At 39.4% G+C, this 22,518-nt stretch overlaps 2 protein-coding genes across 3 annotated transcripts in view; one reads left to right on the top strand and one right to left on the bottom strand.

The window, feature by feature from the left end:
- The window catches only part of tbpl1 (TBP-like 1), a 7,971-nt gene extending 531 nt beyond the window's left edge, over nt 1-7,440 (top strand). Inside the window, exons 2-7 of the mRNA XM_068343220.1 lie at nt 393-629; nt 720-802; nt 2,698-2,761; nt 3,091-3,194; nt 4,327-4,421; nt 4,685-7,440. Coding sequence (XP_068199321.1) covers nt 495-629; nt 720-802; nt 2,698-2,761; nt 3,091-3,194; nt 4,327-4,421; nt 4,685-4,761 — 558 coding nt within the window. The 5' untranslated portion in view covers nt 393-494 and the 3' untranslated portion in view covers nt 4,762-7,440. The remainder of the gene's footprint in view (nt 1-392; nt 630-719; nt 803-2,697; nt 2,762-3,090; nt 3,195-4,326; nt 4,422-4,684) is intronic.
- Nucleotides 7,441-7,630: 190 nt separating this feature from the next.
- slc2a12 (solute carrier family 2 member 12) lies at nt 7,631-15,848 on the bottom strand. Of its 2 annotated transcripts, none has more exons than XM_068343218.1 (6): nt 15,720-15,848; nt 14,761-14,864; nt 10,949-12,241; nt 8,903-9,025; nt 8,337-8,469; nt 7,631-8,191 (listed from the first exon to the last, which is right to left on the bottom strand). In XM_068343218.1, exons 2-6 carry the CDS (start codon nt 14,852-14,854, stop codon nt 8,098-8,100), a joined length of 1,737 nt encoding a protein of 578 aa, XP_068199319.1. In that variant the 5' UTR covers nt 14,855-14,864; nt 15,720-15,848; the 3' UTR covers nt 7,631-8,097. The 2 variants fall into 2 exon arrangements, with proteins under 2 accessions (XP_068199319.1, XP_068199320.1); XM_068343219.1 differs by having other exon boundaries at nt 14,767-14,864.
- Between the last annotated feature and the right edge of the window lie 6,670 nt (nt 15,849-22,518).

Genomic DNA, 22,518 nt, shown 5'->3' with positions numbered 1-22,518 from the left:
TCTCACTTTTCATTGAAATGTAGTAATAGTCTTTGATATATTGTGCTGTTGTTTTTAATGTGTAAGCCGATGTAAATAAAAGCCACTTAAAGGCTACAGAGTTCCCTAAATATTAATATTGTTGCGTCACTAGTAGAAGAAAACCATGTAGTGTTATTAAAGCTGTAAAACTGTTGCAGATGTGATTCATTACGAGTGTATGGGACATTTATACTCCATTATAAGACGTATAGATAGATACTTTAATGATCCCAAGGGAAATTCAGGCCTTTATAAATGTATACATGTATCGATATGTGTGTATGTGTGTGTGTTACAAAAACTGGTAGTTATACACTATTTAGCATTTCAGACGAACGAGTCTCACACCTAGGATTTTTTTTTCCTTCCAGCTCATATCGTCCCCATGTCTCTTTTGAGGTGATGTTGGCGTTGATGATGAATTTGTGATGACACAGACTCTGTAGTCTTCTTGCTGCACCACACACTTCCTCATGGATTCCAGCAATGAGGAGGCACTTGATATCATCATCACCAATGTGGTGGCAACCTTCAGGACCAGGTGCCACCTCAACCTGCGCACCATTGCCTTAGAGGGAATCAATGTCATTTATAAGCCGGAAGTAGGGGTAAGAACAAAATCTATCTTTTGCATAAAGACAAAATGCATTTCCAGTTTTATGGCGTTATCATTGTTCTTTTTTTGTTGTTTTTTAAAGAAAGTCCTAATGAAGCTCCGTAAACCCAAGATAACAGCCTCGATCTGGTCCTCAGGGAAAATCATCTGCACTGGAGCAACAAGGTAGATAAAGTGAAACACTTGCAACTCCTCCAATTTTATACTCTAAGCTCACTGGACTTAAAAAAATATACAACTGCAAGTACACATAATTAGTTATATAGTTGCTTAAGGGATATGGATTTAATCTGGTGAAATAAGTGATAGAAATATTGACTGAGTGTTGCCTTATATTTTTATGATGCTATAATTATGATTTCAGTTGAATGACATTTTTTCAATTGCTCCTTGGGAATAAAAAAAGTTTTGAATTTGAATTTGAAACATTGTCAGATATATAGAAGCTTTGCTATCAGTGTTGCCTACCACAGATACTATGCCAGCATCAGAGCAAATTTGGGGGCGGCTGTAGCTCAATCCACTAAGTCTTGGACCGGGGACCGAAAGTCGCCGGTTCAAGACCCATGCTGGGCAAAACATTTCGGAGTGTGAACTGACAGTAGGACGTGTCAGTTCACCTGCCGAGGCGCCCCTGAGCAAGGCCCCGTCCCATTTATAAATTGTTCATTGGGGGGGTGCACCACGAAGGAGCTGCCCGTCACCTGCATGCCCACAGGCCCCCTTGTGTGTGTGTGTGCGCGCTATGGGCCTGTACTCTCTCTCTCTCTCTCTCTCTCTCTCTCTCTCTCTCTATATATATATATATATATATATATATATATATATATATATATATATATATATATAATGTGTGTGTGTATGTATGCAACTAATCACCAATGTGTGTAGTGGACTAATAATTTTCCTACAGGGATTATTACAGTTGATTAAAATTAAAAAAAATTAAAATCTACTGCTGAAAACCAGAGGCTTGTGTTATGATTTGTGACGTAACTTCAGCGTTAAAAAGATATTTCAGGGTTACAACAGTGTGTAACTTTAGATTCTCGTTCGTCCAGCTCTTGGTAATCCTTCAACGTTAAAACTGAACAAACTGGACTTCTGTTTAGGGTTTGAAGACATGTTGTCTCTCATCCAAGAGGCTCTTTTAAGAGTCAATCAAACAGATAATTATGGTTTCCTATGAGGAAAACCAACACTTGTGTCTTCAGTAACTAATGTACCGACTCTAATGTGTGACCTTAACAACTGTTATGTGTTACCATGGCAATCTTTAAAGAGTTTAAATATTTGTACTCCCTGCCAGTCAGAACTGAAGACGCCTCTTGAATGAGAGGTGAAATGGCTTCATACCCAAAATAGAAGTCCAGCCGCTTCAGATTCACGCTTCAAGGGTTCCCACAGTGTGAAGTGGTGTGTGTGGTCTATGTTCACTTCTTGCTGGGGGCGTATTACCATAATAACTTGTGTGACAGACCTAACTTGCTCCAGAGCATGTGATGTTCAAGATGATGACAAATACATTAAAACGCACTACCCACTGACCAATAAATAAACTGGAACGTGTTACGTTTGATCAAAGATGCTGGAACGGGTGTACCTCTGTAGGAGTCAGGTACCTACTCAATGTTTTTTTCTCAGTCCAAGCCAATTTGTTGCCGTTACATCAAAAGCTGAATCCATCCTTCAGACTCCTTGTTGACAGCTAAGCTAAAGCTTTGGACTTGTTCATTCGTAAGATCTTTTTCATATTTGTTTTAATCTGTACAGATGTCTATTTAACTCCACCAGTGTTGCACCTATAAGAATAAAGCTTAAGCTGCCGAGACTGTCATCAGGTGCCACACGTTACCATGGCAGTGGCCTCTGAGCCTTTGATGTGTTTGGGTGGATTGTGTCTATCAACCTAGCGTCCACATGAACTCCAGGACCAAAGGATTCCCAGCAGAATGTTGAATTGCATCCAGATGAACAACAGCATCACTTCACCCATCAGCAGGTGATTGGTTTGTCCTACTGTCAGGCTGCCACTCATTCCTGCTCTCCTCTATGTTCAGCGAGGATGAGGCGAAGCTGGGTGCTCGAAGATTAGCACGCTGTCTGCAGAAGCTGGGATTTAGGGTGAGGAAAAACATTTTCAGATATCAAATTTATAATACCATAATTTCTCTGGTGGTATTGCATTTAAGATTGTCAAGATGGTCTTACAAAATGCATGGAATTACTGATTCACTCATTAGCTTGGCATCACTAGATGATCAGCAAAGAACATGTCATTTCATAAATATTTTAAACCGTTGTTAACAAATGTAACTGTATTAAACTATATTGATGTCCAAAGGAATAGATCAGATCGTATTTGTGTTAACATTGAACTAAAAGATTTCTCCTTCAGTCTAAAGATATTCAAGAGTAAATGAATTGGATCTGTGTTTGTATTGTCTGCTCAGGTGAGGTTTTCAGCCTTTAAAGTTGTCAACGTTCTGGCAGTGTGCTCCATGCCGTTTGCAGTCCGCCTTATAGACTTTACTAAGAACAACCGGCCGATTGCCAGGTAACGCAGCGTATCACGTCCACATCCACATCATCACACCAATTATCACCTTTATTATTAACATCATCCAGATGTGTCTGTGTCAAGAAGAGTCTAGGAATCATTCATTTTACCATCTTGTCATACTGGTGAAAGCAGAATCAGTTTCTGCTGTTCATTTTATTTAATTGGGTTTGAGTTGAGGAATACAATTCACTGTAATATTAATTATGTCTTACTTTGGATTCAGATTTATTGCTGACTACGTGTACAGAATTAATAGGTAAAAATCATTTGAAATAGGTTTTAGTTCAGAATGAGTAAGGACAGGGGGCCCTCTAGTGGTGGAGTCACTGGCTGGCACCTCTATTTGTGAGAGGTGTTCCATTTAATGCTGTAATAAATTCCCCAGTATCATTATGGTATGTCTGTTGCACGAGAGCGATTCAGTGGTCACATCACGAAACGTTGCTGCTGTTTGAATGTGAGGCAGCAAAGTATAGAAGACTAAGCACAACAACCTGCTACCACAGTTTGAAATATTATAAGGGTGCCACTTGTTCAAGCATTATGCACACATTAAAATATAGAGAAGTGGGATATACAGTACAAAGATGTGTTCAACTGCGGGTCCCACTTCAAAAATCACTACGAAAAATCATTTCTAAAAATAGAATATTTGTTACATGTGCAGCTTACGTTCATAATGTGACACTCGACACAGAGCTGCTGGAGTAGTTGCTTTGTGGTTGCTCGAGGGAGGAGGAATGTCCCTTCTGGAGCCTCCATTTTTGTGATGATGGCATTTCACTCATCAGTGGGGTGGTGTTTTGGCATCATTTCAGTTCTAGTCTCTAAGTTTTTAGGGTGTGGCGCTAGCTGGCCAGACAACTTGTCATCTTGTACTGACTGATCATTGATTTGCAGCTTATGCACCAAGGCTATCACACTATCTTTTCAACTTAAATGACATGGAAGTCTGAGTGTAGCTTCTAATATAACTTGAATACTTTAAAAATGAGCTGGGTGTGCCAGCTTTTCATTTCGAAGGCACATCTGTACATAGTTTTAGTAGAGGTATGAATACTTTTTCTTTGTCTTGCTCAAAGACGTTGCTGTCTGATACTTACATGTGTTTGTTCTTGTTTATCAGCTATGAACCCGAGCTCCATCCTGCTGCCACATACAGGATCAAACATCTCAAGGCTACAGTACAGGTGTTCTCTACTGGCAGCATCACAGTTACAGGTACCTGACACAAGCATGAAGACACTAAGCTCCCTCTTTCCACACATCTGAAGGAACTGAGATTAGATTGTGATACACATTTATTTAAAATGAAATCCAGAAAATAAACAAATTCCTGTATTTGGTTAACTGTAGAAAGTTTAGCACCCACTTTTGTACTAAACCATGCGCATTCATGTAATGTGTTTTCTGTTTTATTCTTATGCCCTACCCTCTATCTTCTACCCCTAACACTAATCTTTCACTTCATACCCTCCTTTCAGGACCAAACGTGCAGAATGTGGCCACGGCTGTCGAGCAAATCTACCCGCTGCTGTTTGAGTGCCAGAAACCCCACTAGTTGTGTTTGATTCGTTTGCTACCAGTGAAGAAGCACCTTGTCCTTGGACTTATTTTCTTGATTTTATCATTTTCATACAACAGCCACAAACATCGTACATGACCAATAGGGCCGGATGTCTCCTGGTTCTTTTTTAAAAAATATTCCCAACAACCTTTGTTAGAGTACAAGAACATTCTTCTCAGTGTTGTTGTGGATTTTGTGGCTCTTCTAACTTTTAACAAGTCATATGCATGTCTCCAGAAACTCCTTCTCCTCATCTTATCTTGATTGATAATGAAATTGGTTGTTTTTGTAGTTGCCTTTGTTGTTGTATGGAAACGGAAAAACCTGTTTTCAATCATGTATCCATTTTATTGCCTAACACTGGTGACCATTGTGAAGAGTGACTATTTTAACAATGAGAATCCACCCCTTTTATCAGTCTCTCTGAAAGAGCATCCGTCCATGGCTCATTTGGTCAGGTGTGAATGCAAATACAGGGATCCCGTGACAGATGAAGAGACAAAGAGCAGTCTACCATGTTAGCTCACAATATGCACTTACAAATTGTAACTGTTGGTATCTCAAATTTCCTTACCTTGTTTAGTTGTCATTTGAGAATGAATTTGTTCTTGTTTCTACACTGTCATTGAAGCAGAATGCACGTCTGCGATTTCTTTTATTGTCGGTTACTAAGAATCACAAATTTTTAAGAGTTCAGGTAGGTTTTAATTTCTTAGGTTTCAAACCATAGAGTCCTATTTTCCATCCACTGAACACAACTACTGATTAATCCAGTGTAAAGGTGGTACTGAGATAATGGATGTTAAACGTAATCTTTATAGCAGGAATAAATTTTTAAAACACAAATTCAGCAGTTGACTCAAAAAGGTAGTCATAAAAGCATTCATTACACTATCATGTTTGTGCAGCATCAAGAGTTAACAGAGGCTCAGAGGTCACACTAAAATTATGAGTCAGAATATCATCTTGAATCTGAAAGTGATTGACTTGTGGCATTCAAACAGGAACCTATTATGACGCAACTTATTTTTATGTATGTATGTATATAATAAATGCATCTGTTGGAAGAGATGTTGACAGAATCTCTAACATGTTGTAAGTATGTAGGATGGACTTTTTGAACCAGTTTCAACCAGTGGTTTGTGACGCCTGTTCAGAGGTTTTGTATTTTGTATAAAAATAAAGGTTAATGGTAAAAAGGTCACCACAGGACAGTCATGCTTTAATGTTCATTATTTTTTTCCAAAATCATGTACTCATTACAAACTTTAATCCACAATTTAACTTGCTTCTCTGTGTGACACATTCATAACTGATCTGTAAGTGAAGTTAAAAACAAAGTCTAAATATAAAATATTCATTACCCAACATGGCCCTGTTCTTCCACCGCAAACTCGGTACCTAAAACTTCACAGTACAGTCCGAGTACAGTATCGCCACTAAGCGCAGCTAAGGTGTTAAATTGTAGAGGCCTTCAAAAAAGCAGCTGTGAAATCTGACAAATTCAGAGTTTGACACTGAAATCGTCAGGAATAACAGAAATGGATCAAATCTGTTTTCTAAGGAAAGTACATGAAAAAAACGGGCATGTAATAATCAAATGAATTCTGTAAGGGAACAACAGTATGGCGCACAGCATAACGACCTGTTGACTGGAGTGATGTCAGTCAAAATACAAACATTAACAGTCTTGAAGCGTTGTTTCACAATATAGACCACAGCATTCTTTTGGTTTGTCTTGGGAACAGGGTTAGAATCCCTGTGACTGTTTTAGAACGGTTCTGATTCTATGTCTCACGAAGGAAAATCTTTACATGTGGATCAAGTGTAAGGAAAATATTATGTAAATGTGTATATTAGTGTAGCGCAAAGAAATCTCCTTGGACCACGTCCTTTGTCCCCTATATTTTCATGTTAATTGACATCATTGGGGAATATTATTCTTACTTTCATGGTTATGCTGACGACACACTTATATCATTAACTCCAGCCTGGTGATCATAATGACCTGGTTTCCATTGATCTTTGGGGTGAACAATAATTTATCAAAACTAAATTTGGATAAAAACTGAAGTAGTACAAGCTGACTCCAAAGCTAAAACAAGATCTTTTGCAAATTTAATCATATCAAAAGTAAAATGTCTAGTCATTACGATAAACCCTGAACTTAACACAGCAAAAGAGGTGATCAAATAGCTTTTTATCAACTAAAAGTCATTCCTATTCCATAAAAGATGCAATAATAGATATGCTTTGATTTAAAATAAATTGAATTATTTTAGTCTAATTTCTTCTAATGCAATCAACTGAAAACAATTTATTCCAATCTGTGATACTAGACTGAGCTCAAACTAGGGGGAGAGAGCACACCACCCAATTTTAGCTGCATCCCAGTGTCCTTTATAGCAGACTAAGATTCCAGATTAAATTGCAACTTCCCTGTTATTTTTAATCCATCGCCAGCTTTTTACACATACATTTCTACATAAAAGAAAATCAAAAGCACCAGTTAAATATTCTCCTAAATTGTATTTTTATGTCTCTGTTTCTCTTTTTGACCATATTCTGTCGATTGTCTGTTAGTGATTTGTGATTTAATGAGCTGCGTTTCTTTACTGTAAAGCACTTAAAGTTTCATCTTGTGCATGAAAAGTAATGTAAAAATCTTTTTATTATTAAATATTATTACTACTACTAACATCCATATTTCTGTGTCAGCAATTAGATTCAAGTAGATCCCTGTTGCATAACTAAGTACGACTACTTTGAATCGTGTTTTTGTTTTTACATACATACGGCAGGAAACGCCATACAAAAAATGATTAGATAATCAGCAATCCATCAGATTTAAAGAATGACGCTTGCGAAGGCACAGTTAAATTGGCATTGAAATGCCTTTGATTTGTCTTTTATGCAAAGGTCATCCCTTAATCTGGACAGAATAAAACTTGCTGAGAACAGTAGCTTAGTTTCAGGGTCTTCATCAGTTCGACTAGCTGGTGGAGAAAAACGTTTCCTTCAGTTTGGAAAAAATTCCTTTTAGCATTATAGGAGTTGTAGCAACAAGGAAACAAACCATTCAATCCCCTTTGTTACCACCTATTTACAGATCATTGATGACCAAGAGTGAACCCTGAGCTATGTCATGAACATAAATTATGAAATGTTCACATCTCTGTAGTTCTTAAAAACACATTATTCACAGACATCATTGTAGGAATCAGAAGGAACTATAGGGATGTATCTGTGACAGTGATAGCATGCTACAATTGTCAATCTTTACTCTTGATTTCATTGGGTGTGTTGTACCACTGCAGGAAAATAAAAGAGTCACTTTTGTGCTGGATCCACTGAGGACATTTTCCTGCCACACAGGCTCTCGTGAGGCTGGACCTGCCCACAGAGCTTCGCCTCAAAATGCTTCCTGGTAGAGAAACAAGACACGATGTCTTTTTAAAAAAAAAAAGTCAACTGCAGTTATCAAGATAAAAATGATGACATTACGTATTGAGTATTTATATCAGAATCAGAATACTTTATTTATCCACAATAGAGAGTAAGCTCGTTACCTTTTGGCCAGTTCTTTTGATATTTCTTCCAATGTGCGACCTTTGGTCTCAGGGATACAGAGGATGACAAATACCAGTAGAATAAAGCTCATGGCAGCGTAGAGGAAGATCACACTGTGAACACCTATCTTTTCTAGAGGAAATGATAGGTAGACAGAAATCGAGAAGGCATATTTGTACAACCACATGGATATAATCTGAAATATTCCTGAAAATTGTGTATATCAAAGTTATTTTGTTTGTAGCTTTCCTTTTATGCTAATATCATGACCATATATGAGCTGGAGTTTGAACAACCAATAACAGGAAGAGGGTGAAGAAATAAGTTAAACGTCAGAGTAAGCAAAGTATAGCTTTTGGGTTGTTGTGACAAACATATTTTTATTATTGCCTATTGAGGAGAAATTCTTCCGTAAGAAGTAGTTCAGTTGTTATTTACCTGCCCTTGAAATGTCTTCTGATGTGATTAAGTGCCATACAAATAAAAGTTGAATGATTGAAAAAACAACAGCTCTACCAAAGTAACTTATGGGACAACAGATAAATACCCATATTATCATAGTTACCAGTGATTGTGAGGAAGGTCATGGAGATGAGCAGGTTAGTGGCCCAGTTCACAGCTGACACCACCGACACAGCCCTGCCTCTGATTCCCATCGGGAAGATCTCACTGAGAACCACATACACCACTGGACAGGAACGAAAAAAAAAAAAGACAAACATACAAGCACATGACATTACTTCAACATTACTTCTTGAGGCTAAAGATAAATAAATTAAAGTGTTGATCGCTGTGGTAGTGACACATCAAAAGTTTTGATGTGCCAATTTTCTCAACGTGTTGACAGTTGAGAAAATTGGCATCACGTGTCCAACTTATACAAAAGCAGCAAAAGCAGAGGTAGGAACAAGCACGTTGATGCATGAGGACAATGTTTTCAAGTTTTTTTAGTTCAAAAAAATCCCATTTCCTAATGGTTCTTGGGCAGTTGGATTGGAGCTACACTGCCCCCATCATTTCTGGTGGTATTGGTCTGTTTCAGCAGGGCCTTAAAGCTACACCTCTGCTGCCGCAGAGATACGTTGGTCTGTTTATTATTTAAGTATTAATAGTGAGTGTGTCGCCTTATAATCCAGTGCGCCTTATATGTGTCAAAAGCTTTAAAATAGGCCATTCATTGAAGGTGCGCTTTATAGTGCGGGAAATACTGTAATAAACCAGATTAATCCAACTATGATCTATAGAATCTCTGTCTGGATGTGTGTACGTCTGTCTGCATCTTCCTTCATTACATTCATTTGATCCTCTGAAAACTTGGTTCCTGGAAGCCAAAGGTGTGCAAAAACTTCTCGTCAATTAAGATGTATTAATATATTCAGAATAAACAGACATTGTTCTGAGCAAAAGTGTGTGTGTGTGTGTGTGAGTGGGGGGGTTGATATTCAGAATGATCTTATTCACATCTCTTTTGGTTTCTGAAGAAGGGACCAAACTGAAATTCTGAGGCCAGGCATACAACCCAGACTAAACGTCGTGGTGTTCTGTAAACACTACTAATGACACATCTTATCAAGAACATGTCAAGTACAAATACCTGTTCACTATGTCAATAACGCAACAAATAAGTCCCATTTACATTTTTTAACATGCAGAATATGTTTCTGATGATTCAGAATTTCTTATGAAATTTAAGTATTGTGTTTGTTCAACATCAGTAATATAAGCCAAGCTACTGTTATCTAAAAAAGCCTTGCCCATTAAATTCATTTTATTCAGAGATCCAACAATGTATTTTACTGTTGGCACTGCATATTGAAAATTTGTCATCACAGCAGTTTTATAATTTCAGTGTTTGTTTTGGAACATGGTTCACTGGCTGTGCAAACAAGAGGAAACCCTTTGAGAGGTTATGGATGTTTTGTTTCTGTCAATTTCATTCCTGTACATTTACACAAAAAAATACATTTATCAGTCATATTTCTCCCGTATAAGTTTTGAGTTAAATGCTTTATGGTTCTGCTGAGTGAGTTGAGTTTCGCCAAACTACAAAGAAACATGCTAACAACTCATAGTGCAACAGCAGGGATTTAGGTTCAGAGCTCTGAATAACAAATCTAGCAGATCCTCCCTCCAGCCTGCAGCCGGTCTTTGTTGGTTGTTGACTGCATCACGTTTGGCAAAAAGAAAGGTGGGAAAAACATTAGTAAGGGTGGAACACAATCACCACTGTTAATCTTTGCTTCCAACTTCTATACCAACATGACATGTTGATTCTTGCATTGCAAAATTATGCAGATGTAGACATGCAGATAACAATTACGTTATTCAGTAAGTAAGAACAAATAGTTTCTCAAGCAAGCCGCAAAAAACAATGCGGTAGGTGTAGTTTAAGACGGGCACTGGATGATGACGAAAAATTACCTACTATATACTGGTAAGACTCAAATGCATGCTAACTGAAATGCAAATAGGCAGTAAGTCTATTAAGCATAAATTACCTGAGGTGTAAACATGTTGTAAGTTTCGATTTTTTCCCCCCATGCAACATGAGTGAGTAAATAATGTGTGCATATATGGGTAAATGAATGTATGTGTATATATAGGTGCTTACTTGGCCCAAGGCTGATGGAGAAGCCTGCCACGTACACCAGCAAGCTGATCAGTGAAGTCACCTTCAGTGAGGTAGGTACTTCTACATAAACTGGTCCAGCTCTGGATTGTCCAATCCCACCATCCTTTTTGTTCATCTCTTCTGCGTCTTCACTCTTCCACTGGTCAGCAAAACCAGGAGGCAAAATGTCCCGGTCGAAGCCCACAGTGGTTCCGTTTAAATCCCACAGCATCTCTGTGTGGTTTTGTATAGTCTGACTTTTACACAAGCTGGTGAGGTGAGTGTGGCTTTGCATTGTCAATGTTCCAAGTGCAATTAGCGATATTCCCATCGCAACTGCACCAATGCACAAAAAAGTCTTGGGTCCCACACGGTCAACCAACAACACAGCTGGGATGGTGCCAACCACCTTGACCACTCCAAATCCTGTGGAGGCCAAGGTTGCTGCGGCATCACTGTTGAAGCCAACGCTGTGAAGAAGTGGGGAAGCGTAGGAGAGGAGGTTGGGCTGGCCTGTAACCTGCTGAAGGAAAACTAAGGACACACCTGTTAGCAGCCGTGTCCGTAAGTTGGACTTGGAACTAAATAACTCCCAGAAACTATGCTCTGATTCCTCTTTAAGTCCGGTCTGGATGTCTCTGAGCTCCAGCTCAACTTTCTCCTGAGCTGGGCCTCTCATTCTGGCCAGCACTGTCCTGGCCTGGTCCACTTTACCATGTGCAACCAGGAAGCGTGGACTGGGTGGGAGAAACATGAGCACACCCATCTGCAGCAATGCTACTGGAATAACTAGTCCAAATGTATACGCCCAACCATTGAGCAGAGTAGCAAAGGCATAACTACAGCTGAATCCAAGCATTACACCTACGACCAACATCAGCTCATACAGCGTCACAAGCTGGCCCCTCCTCTCCCTTGGGGAGATCTCTGCAATGTATAGACAAGCTGCTGTCCCAGACAGCGCTGTTCCCATGCCAATTATCACACGGCCAAGTGTAATAGTTACAAGTGAGGAGACAGAAATCAGCATGATGCTCCCTCCGATCACCAGGGTGGCGCTCAGCAGTAAAGAGCGACGGCGCCCATATCGGTCCACAATCGGACCTCCGACCAGACAGATGATGAGAGCACCGAGCAGCTGAGAACTGACCAGCAGTTCTTGTTGCCAACAGGTGAGAGAGAGCAGACCACGCAGCTGCAGCAGGACTCCAGAGGTCAGGCCCAGTTCATACCCCAGCATCAGGCCGCTCAGAGACGCCGCTACAGCCGCCACCACCACCAGCCAGATGCAGTCTGGAGAGACAGACGGAGAGACAGTGAGACAGCAGCTAACCTTTAAGAAGCCATGATCAATAGTTCATCACTAATGGCTCAGACTTGTGTTGAAAAAGTTGATAGCATTGGCAAAATAGTCTAATAGCTCATATATTGCATAATTATTCAATTTTTAAAAGGTAGTAATGGCATTAAGGTTATGATTATGTTGTGAAAGAACATAATATAAGTCAAAATTGCACTTAAGTGGCCCCACAAACAAGCTTGACCTCAAGTTTTGTAATGTTACCCAATGCTGTGCCATGCTGGCATGTTGGGCTTCCATTGATCATACAGGTGATAATAAGTGACAGATTTCTACTTGACACAACACAGACTATGCAGACTATGTGAAAATGAAGGATAGAGCTGTTTCCCCTTTCTTTTTGATAGGCGGAAACAGCTAATTTCATTTATTTAATTTTAGCTAAGAACTTCCAGGACATATTATGCATGAACTAAATAAACAAGAAAAGCAAAATTAGCAAAACATTTTTCTGACCAATAATGTTTCAGTGACAGTAGTTATGGTGGAGGTATGTAGCTGATCCCTAAAACATGACCTCTTTTGACCTCCCACTAAAACAAGCACTTCTTCCTTCTGGTCTTCAAACTAGTAACTTGCTCATGGAGTTTAAAGCAGCAAAGGGCTAACATGCAGCTGCTTTATTCACACCAATAACCCAATTAGGAAGATTATACATGCAAAAAAGTGATACTGCTGTCATTATCATAATTGTGTTCTTATTATTCTATTTGACATTATAGAACACAAATTTAAAAAAAACCCTCAGCAATGGAAAACAGAATTAAAATGAATCTTCAGTAGAGTACATGCAGGAATAAATTAGGATGAAATGAATAATTGACACCAATTTATAGAAAAAATTGGGAAGTAGATAGTAGTGCATGCAGGAATGACTTTCACTCATTTCACACAAGGAGAAGAACTGTCATCTTTAACAGTGTGAATGGAGCTTTTGGTTAAAGAAAGAGAGGATTAATAAATCATTGTAAAACAAGAAGAATATTTAAAAAAACATCTCATCATAGTTTTACTAAACCTAGGTTTCCTACAATCCTGAAGACACCTTAACAGTGCTGACTGTGTAGATTCAGGGGTCAGAATTTCACAAGAAGAATGCTGGAGCAATGTTTGCATGTGTGTGTGTGTGTGGGGGGGGGGCATACAATGGTACCAGCGCTACATGCATTGTCTTGCATTGATTACTGTGTTTAAACAAACACTTGTTCTAACTACACCTGGACACAGACACAACCGACAAGGAAACCCATGATCATCTTGTATATCTTCATACATGTGAATGATTTTATGATGTTTGTACATACAATCATAAACTTGAGTCCTTGAGTCCTGCCCAAGTCCGTCTTTATGACATGTTGTAAACTCAGATGGCAGAGCATTTATTTGCTATACCTGCTAATCATCCAATTCAGACTTGTTTTCTTTCGGTTCTCATTGAATTTCCATGACGCAACATGTAATAAAAACATGAATACAGCTGCAACCAGCAGGGATCTATAGGGCCTCTAAAAATTGTTGTACTGCAACTCCTCCTCTCAGTCCTTTTCCACCATTCAAATTATCTGTTAATAAGATAAAAACGTGTCATAATTTAACTGTACTCTGCTGCAATGTGGTAATAATGTGATAGTAAGTTTTAGCTAATGTGTATCACCAGTATGATCCTGAAACTATCAGGATCTGATGGTCTGATGGTCTGATGTCTGATATCTGATGTGACAAAACAAGGATTGAAAAATGCTTCTCAGCTATAGATCAATATATTTATGGAGTATCATGAGAAATGTGCACTAAAGCTGGTCTTGGTAATTTTTTAGCCCTAGTGTTGGTACATATATTTTAAAAAAAAGTTTTTTCTAGATTTCCAGTGAGGGAAAGTGTTGATCTCTAAACTAAAAAGGAAGTGTAAATGTTTAAATGTGTTTTTAATAATCATGGATATGTAGTTTGGGATTAATGTCACGGTAGTCCTGGTCACGATGAGCCATAAACCAGTTTTGGCTTCAGCATCAGTGTTAATCAGTGTGTGATGAAGAAATACATGTCAAGAAAATGAACCTGCAATCAACTACATTTTTTATTTCAGCTAAATTATCATGACTGGTGACTCATCTACCTGATCCAAGGATACTGAATTATCTATCTTTTAACCCTGTCCAAATTCCAGAAATAAATGAATAAAACAACCTTTTGAACATTAAACATACATTGATTTCATGTCATACTCCAAAGTTTGTTTAGGCTTTATTTTGGAAGCTCAGGAATGTAAGGTGAAAGGTGGAGCTAGTTAATCCTTGAATTAATTTATTACACACATCCAGCTTAGTCTCTGAATCTCAAGTCTTGTGCAAGCTTTGAAAGCCACACCAGTGGCTTAGACATGTCTTCACACAAAAAAAGAACCATGTGACTTTATCTGATAAATTTAACATTTGCAGATGTCATCAAGTACCTGGACCTTTAGTCTGGGCTGGTTTCTGGGCCTCCGATGAGGGGCTGTCTGAGAGGTGGGGGGTCATCTTCCTGGTCTCGCTGTCGGGGTCCATTGTTACGAGTCTGTCCAAGAAGAGGTATTTGAAACAGACACACAAAAAAGAAACATAAAAAAAAGCACACACAATGTTAAATATCTTTTTAACTAATGTCAGTAAATGATATTTGACCAAAAGTGCACATGAAATACGAACAACTTAACACCAGAACAAGCTGATCAGACCAAGACTGTAGATCTGATAGCAGATCTTGACACATGACAGCGTTTGATATTTCATGGCATTTTCACAGGAGACAAAACAACAAAAAGCAAAAACAAAACTGGTTGACTCATCAGAATTAGCCCTACCCAAGGCAAAAAAGTACAAACCTTCATGAGCTACATACATATCAAATCAGTCATAGATGAGTATGTAAGCAGCAGGAGAACAGAATGAGCTGAACGCAGGTTATTCCTATTGCATTCAATTCAATTTATAACATAAACTACGTGGTGCAAGAAAATCATTTCAGAGATCATGACACCAGATCATCCCTTTTCTTTTGGGTGCTGTCCTGACACCCAGCTGATGTCTCAAGGTGACCCTCCACGGGGACACACTTCCAGATGTGAGTCCTGTCAACACACACCAGCTGGATGGATCGATCCGAGTCCAGAGATATTGAGAAATCTGGAAATACTGAACTTTTAGGTTTCGTCTTTTTTTTTTTTTTTGCCTGACATAATTTTATAGTTCGTAAGGTAAAAAAAAAACAGAACACGCATGCTTCCCTCCGCGATGTCTGACATCCACATTGAGCTGTTCTCTGTAGGCTGTCTTCAGGTAGGGTCTGACCAAGTCATGTGCAGATTAATCGGGTTTTCACAACGTGACAGTAAACGGGGGTCTAATGAGAGCTCGGTGCGGTGACACTCACCTCAGCCTAACCCCAGCCGTGTGTCCGCTAACAGTTCAAACTAGTTTCGGTCGGTCCATTGACTTTCTCTTCCAAATTTTCACTCAACCCCTCCTGCAGAACTTGTTCGAGTCGTCAACTTGTTTTGGTGAAACCGACTTTTCGTCCAGCCCATGTCTGTCCGGGCGACCAATAGGAAGCGCTGTTGCGGCGTCACAGAATACAACGAGACATTCTATTGGCTATCATTATCGCTCATGCGGCGTTTTATTGAAATCAATTTATCAATGAATTCGGGCTGTTTATATTTTAATAATTGTCGCATGTTGACTCAAGTTCGTATCTACATAACTAAGTAAGTAAGTAAGTAAGTCGGTGGTTACGCATGTAAGAATGGCCGCAGATCAAGGCGCCCACTGTATGACGTCACAGATCACAGTAGATATGAGCAGAAAGTGAACGGAGTCGGTCAGTCGGGTTTGACAGGTAGGTAGATCGGTTCTGCTAAATGGTTTTTGTAAAGTCTAACAAACCTGTCCTGTTATCTACGGTTTCATTTGGTCTGAAACTTTTCACAGTGTCTGGACACCTTGGATCAAATGTATAAGCATCCAATAAATAACAACAAATAAACAACAAGATTGAAACATCCCGTGACACCCCTGAATTCAAAATGTCATCCTGACCCACTTGCATAGGTCAAAGATCAAAGCTAGTGCTCTGACCTGCTTTGATAGATCGAAGCTAGTAGCTTTGATTTATGGTCTTACTCACACTGGCCTCCTCCCTCGTCTTTCTATCTTATCCGGTTCCTGAGTGTACAAAAGTTGAAATTTGACCTTGGCCTGGTTTTCTCAAGTTCAAGGTCATCATCTCATTTTTATACCCGAGTAATATGCTTTTGATTTCATCTTTCTATCTGAAACAGTTGCGAAGGTATTTGGTGCACTAACGAAAGGATTAACGGATGAACGGACGAACACACGAACGCTGACAATTACAATACCTCCCCGCTTTGAAGCGGGATGTATCTAGAGCTGGACACTTGGGATCGCATAAACAGTAGTAGCAAACAACAAATAGATTAGACCTCCCATTTTTAGAAACCATAACATAGTCTTGAAAGTATTGATACATATCTGTTGGACTGCAGGCAACAGAAGAGGGAAGAATAACAAGTATTTCTGGTTCAGTGTCATTATTTTGTCGTGTGTTTAAACAACTACGTAAATAAACCAAAGGTAACTAACAAATGACCTGTCCTAGAACTGCAATGCATATATTATATTAACAAAATACATGTGCAGTTCATTGGACAAAAAAAACGTTCCCCCCACCCTCTACACAGACGTTTAAAATATTGGGTTTAAACCCAAGTTAAAACTAGAACCAATGCAGATAGTTGGAAGACAAACTAACGGATGGACGGACGAACACACGAACACTGACAATTATAATACATCACCGCTTTGAAGCAGGATGTAAACATGTGTGTCAGCAGTGCAAAGGCTTGGCCTAGTGCGTTGGCTATACAAATAGGGTGGAGCACAGAAAACCTAAAGCTCTCACGCAGAGCTCAAGCAGAGCAGTAAAGAGCAGCCAACCACCCCGTCGTGACGACACGCGCCACATTGGTGACCGACCAGCTGATTGCAGTCTCACTTGGCGTGGAATTACGCGTTTATGTGTGTGCTTTTTTTTTTTTTACTTTTGAAAACACTATAAATGCTGTGAATAAAATGTTTACTAATGACAATACCATTTTCTCTTTATTAGAAATGCCTCAATTAGAAATTCCACCAAATCCTCTGCGTGAGGTTTAGCCTCTGTCTGCTGACCCTGCTGATTGGCCTTCATGTCTGACTGACAGAATTCAGACACAGCTTGTTTGTAGAGGACCACGTCAGGTACCTGCTGACTTTGCTTTCCCCAGGAATGAGTTGGATGGAAGAAGTTGTCCCAGAAAGTTGTTTCAAAAAGACATTGATTACTGGTGAAAAGATTCCTAGAAGTAGTCTACTCTGAGAAGAAAAATAGCCTTTTCTGTTTCTGCTGCAAACTTTTTTGTAAGAGGACAGTTAAGTTAAAAGCTCAGGCCTAGCAGGCTGGAAACATGCAAAGTGGGAAAGTAAAGTGAGGAGTGTTGCAAACCTGAGATATCAGGCAGCTGCTGTGAGAGAGGCACTGACTGAGGTTAGTGTGAGTAAGACTGTAGATCAAAGCTAGTTCTTTGATCAGTGATAGTAGGTCAGAGCACTAGCTTTGATCTTTGAACTATGCAAGTAGTTCAGGGTAAAATTTTTAATTCAAGGGTGTCGTAGGATGTTGCAGTCTGTGTCTGCATTAGTTCTAGTTAAGCCTTTAAGTGATACTCTGAAGAAGCTGGAGGTCAAATTTTTCAGTGGTGTTGTTGTTGTTGATGCTACAGCTTCAGCTGTTCATGAATTATTTTCCAGTCTGTATGAGAGAGAGGAGTGCTCTCTAATTTCAGAAACCTCCCAGACAAAGAACTCCAAAAAGAATGTGAGAAGCTGCAAAGTACACTGGACTTCCAGGGACACTCATAGGCGGATGACAGAGAGCTAGGACAAGAGCTGAAGAACTTCCCTGATCTCCCATCAAAGTCCATGACTCTGTTTGAGATGCTGACTTTCATCCTTAAGAAAGAGCTCACAGAAATCTGCCCTAATTTGTGGATTTCATTCAGAATTGGTGTGACCTTACCAGGGACAGTAGCTGAAGCAGAAAAGAGGAGTTTTTACAAGCTGAAGCATATTAAAACTTACTTGAGGTCCATTATATCACAGGAGCGTCCGCTTTCATCAACATCCATCAAACAGTTGCACAACAGATTTCTTATAATGATGCAATTGATGAACTTACTGTACATCAATGAAAGTTATAAAAGGCAAGTCAAGGGATGATTCGCGTGAAGCGCAAATCTATCCAGGATCGCCCCTGCGGCCAATCATACAGTATTTACAGTCAAAGGAGGGTAGATCAAAGGTCAGTATGGCTTTGATCTACTGCCCAGGACATCTCACACATGACAGAATGTACCCTGTTATGTTATTTTTTTTCTCAGTCTACTGTCATCTGGCTACACTGTGGGGGGTCATCATTGCATCATAGCTGTTTACAAATGTAAGTGAAGAGTTGTGTAATTGTGCGTAATCCAATATTCCTGCGTGCCGTTACAGCTGATAGAACTTTGGTGCAGGTCTACTGTGTGAAGTTTATTTTTTGAGTTCAAAACATTCACCTGCTTGATGGCATCCTGCGCTAACGAAACGAAACTGTGCTGCAGGAGAATGTAGCCATAACCGTAGTCTCTAATTAAACAAAGGCGATGGTTCATGCAGATAGTCGGAGTGTAGGTGAACAACATCCATAATTACAAAAAGAATGGTTGCGGAGTGTAAAAGTACTCTAAAGGTAAAAACAACCCTAACACTGCAATTGTTTGAGTTGGAGCTGAAACTCTGTATTGCCAATTCGTTTTGAATTGCGAATTTCGATTGGCAAAAAATGTAGAGGATCTCAAGGGGAGATAACAAGTCACATGATTCATCCACATCACACTGAAGGAATTTGTTAGTCAGGACGGCTGCATCAGATTCAAACTTGTCAGACAAGAAGGGTGATGTTATCACATGAAAAAGAAAGCCATGTATGCATCATGGGAAGTCCTCCAGCAGCCTAAAGATGCAGTAGGGATTCTTACATAGTAGGGTGTGCCCTCCGAGGGGGCTAGGTGCCTGAGGGAGTCCCTGTGATCCTGGGGAACGTGCACAGAGAAACAACCTTTTGCTTTTTCATTGACGTAACACACGGGTGCTTACACTTTTTCAGTATGTGAGCTACTTATAAAATGTCTTATGAAAGTTCTTGATTTGTAAAAGTCAAAAAGATCTACCAACTACAAAAATGCAAAACATGTATTTGTTTATAAGTATATTGAAATTATAGAGGGGACAGAGCTGGAGGTAGCAGAGATGAAGATGCTGAGGTTCTCTTTGGGAGTGACCAGGATGGACAGGATCAGCAATGAGTACATCAGAGGGACAGCACATGTTAGAGGTTTTGGAGATAAAGTCAGAGAGGCCAGACTGAGATGGTTTGGACATGTCCAGAGGAGAGATAGTGAATATATTGGTAGAAGGATGCTGAGTTTTGAACTGCCAGGCAGGAGGCCTAGAGGAAGACCAAAGAGGAGGTTTATGGATGTAATGAGAGAGGACATGAAGGTAGTTGGTGTGAGAGAAGAGGATGCAGTAGACAGGGTTAGATGGAGGCAACTGATTTTCTGTGGTGACCCCTGAAGGGAAAAGCCAAAAGGAGAAGAAGATATTGAAATTATACAGTATGTACAATGTACATTAAAGGACCTTGCATAAAAGCACAAGCCCATATTACACAACACAATTAACTATATTATTATTCTATATTTTTGTCATATGCTGAGTTTACTTTGATGACTTGCACTAAATTGAATAAGCCAGGGATGCATAATCTGGACAGTACCTGCTGATAGTCAGCTTCAAGCACATTTCCAAACCATCTTCAGTCGTGGTGGAACGATATTTGGACTTAACTAGCAGTCACTGACTGTCATTTAGCTGCTTGTATTCTGCATGCCAAACAACATTTGAAAACTCCTTAATCTCCAGACAGAGCTCTAGAAATCTTTGAAGGAATTTCCCACAACTAAGTCATCTCGCATCAGCGTGTAGCAACAACTCAAAGTGGTCGCAGTCCATCTTCTCCAGACGTTCACAGAATAGCCGTCTATGAAGAGATCTGGTGCGAATTGACCAGGCAGTCTCTGTTGCTACATCCATGATCTCTTTCATATTGTGCATTTTGTTGATGGATTATTCAGTGGTAATTCATGATGTCCAGGAAATCATCGCCCTTCCTGCACTTTCCAATAAATCCGTTCTAGCAGCCAAATATTATTGGTGCTCCATCCGTGGTAATGGACACCAACTTGTACACTGGTAGCTGGATTTTCTTAATAATGTTTTTGAACGACAGAAATATGTCTTCTCCTTGTGTCTGTTCTTTCCTGGACAATAATTCCTTGTTTGTAGTGATATCAACAAACACCTTATGAATAAAGCTGTTGTTGGTATCTACCAGAACTACCCTCGGAATCAACCGGTCCTTTGTGATCGATGTATTGATCACCCCTGACACGATAGAAAAAAGTGTAATTTCACATTGCTACAGTAGGTGGCAGTAGTCTACATGTAATTTACCATTAACTGTATTTACTGTAGTTACACACACACACACACACACACACACACACACACACACACACACACACACACACACACACACACACACACACACACACACACACACACACACACACACACACACACACACAACCAAACCGTATGTGTGGCAGAGGGTGGGAGGTGTGCAAAATATTTTCTTCCTTCTAGAGGGGTTCAACAGAAAACATTTGAGAAACACTGGTAAAATGAGGACTAGACTAATCTATACACAAACATTTTCTTTATTCTGGAACCTCAATGTAACTTTAAAAGCAAGAAACTACAGGAAATACACTTTACAATGTGTAGTCCATATAAAAAATAAATGCATGTTTACCCTGAAATGACATCCTGTAACTTCATTACACCCAAATGGCAGAAGACCAAGTTATAACTATGCAGCTGTACTAATAATGATCACTTAATGGTCAATAAAGGTCACTTAATGTGTAATCTTCTCACCTGTCTACAGTTCTGTCTTTTCCATCCATAGAGACATTGTTTATGCCAGTAATAAACTTACACACTCATGCATGGTGTAATTTCTTGGGTGTTTTCATTTTTCTTTTACTTCTTTGTTTTTTAGTTTGTTTATGGCAAAGTCAGAGAAAGCCTGAGGTTACTTCATGAGTTTTCCAACAGGTGGCAGTGTGTGGCCACAGCTGCTGAGCAGATCGGTGCGAACATGTTCAGCCCCATTCAGTTCTATGACTGATGAGGACATTGAGGTACTGTAGTAATGATCAAGCATTTCTCTAATAACATCCAAATATTTTTGCATGATTAACAGGTTTTTTCCACATGCGGCTGCCTTATTTATTTATCTATTTGGTATGTATGTATGTATGTATGTATGTATGTATGTATGTATGTATGTATGTATGTATGTATGTATGTATGTATGTATGTATGTATGTATGTATGTATGTATGTATGTATGTATGTATGTTTGTATGTTTGCATGTATGAATTTAATTATTTATTTATTCATCCAAATTTTGTGCGAATTACTGCTGTAATTTCACGGATTCGACTCAAAAAGATGGGAGGTTAAAGTTAAAGTCAGTGAAGAACTCTGACCTACTATGGTGACTTAAAAAACAACATCTCTCCTTTCTTTTGGTACATTACTCATTGACTACTCAGCTTCATGGACCTACCACATCAAACTTTTGGGTGGATGGTGAGCTTGGAGACTTTATTTCCCCACAGGCCTCTTGTAATGTAAATCTTGGAGATGGAATTCCTTTCTCACTTTACCCTCTTCCCAGGAAGCAGGAGGTCAGAGGTCACCCACACAATAACCCCCCTGGATCTGTCAACTCTTCAGTCCCCTCCTTTAGAACAGCCATATAGACTCAATCAGCCATGAACATGACCTTGAACGCCAGTAGAAGGACATTCTCCCTCATCAACACATGACCTTCAGTAATCCTATTGAAGACACCGTATTGTGCTTACTATTATACTAACTTGAATTATTCATGCAGCAGGGATCAATATTCCTCTTATGAATCTAAAACTGGTTGAATAGG

This window comes from Antennarius striatus, chromosome 19 (assembly GCF_040054535.1).
Source record: "Antennarius striatus isolate MH-2024 chromosome 19, ASM4005453v1, whole genome shotgun sequence".
Lineage (NCBI taxonomy): Eukaryota > Metazoa > Chordata > Actinopteri > Lophiiformes > Antennariidae > Antennarius > Antennarius striatus.
Note: the sequence above shows the minus strand (reverse complement) of the source record. Positions and strands in the feature narration are given on the sequence as shown.

Bases quoted from the DNA above. Each gene is read 5' to 3' on its own strand.
- slc2a12 (XM_068343218.1), bottom strand. From the start codon at position 14,854: ATGGACCCCGACAGCGAGACCAGGAAGATGACCCCCCACCTCTCAGAC. The intron at 8,470-8,902 runs GTAACTATGATA...CATTTCCTCTAG, and splicing joins GACCTTCCTCACAATCACTG to AAAAGATAGGTGTTCACAGT. The intron at 8,192-8,336 runs GTAACGAGCTTA...TTTCTCTACCAG, and splicing joins TCAAAAGAACTGGCCAAAAG to GAAGCATTTTGAGGCGAAGC.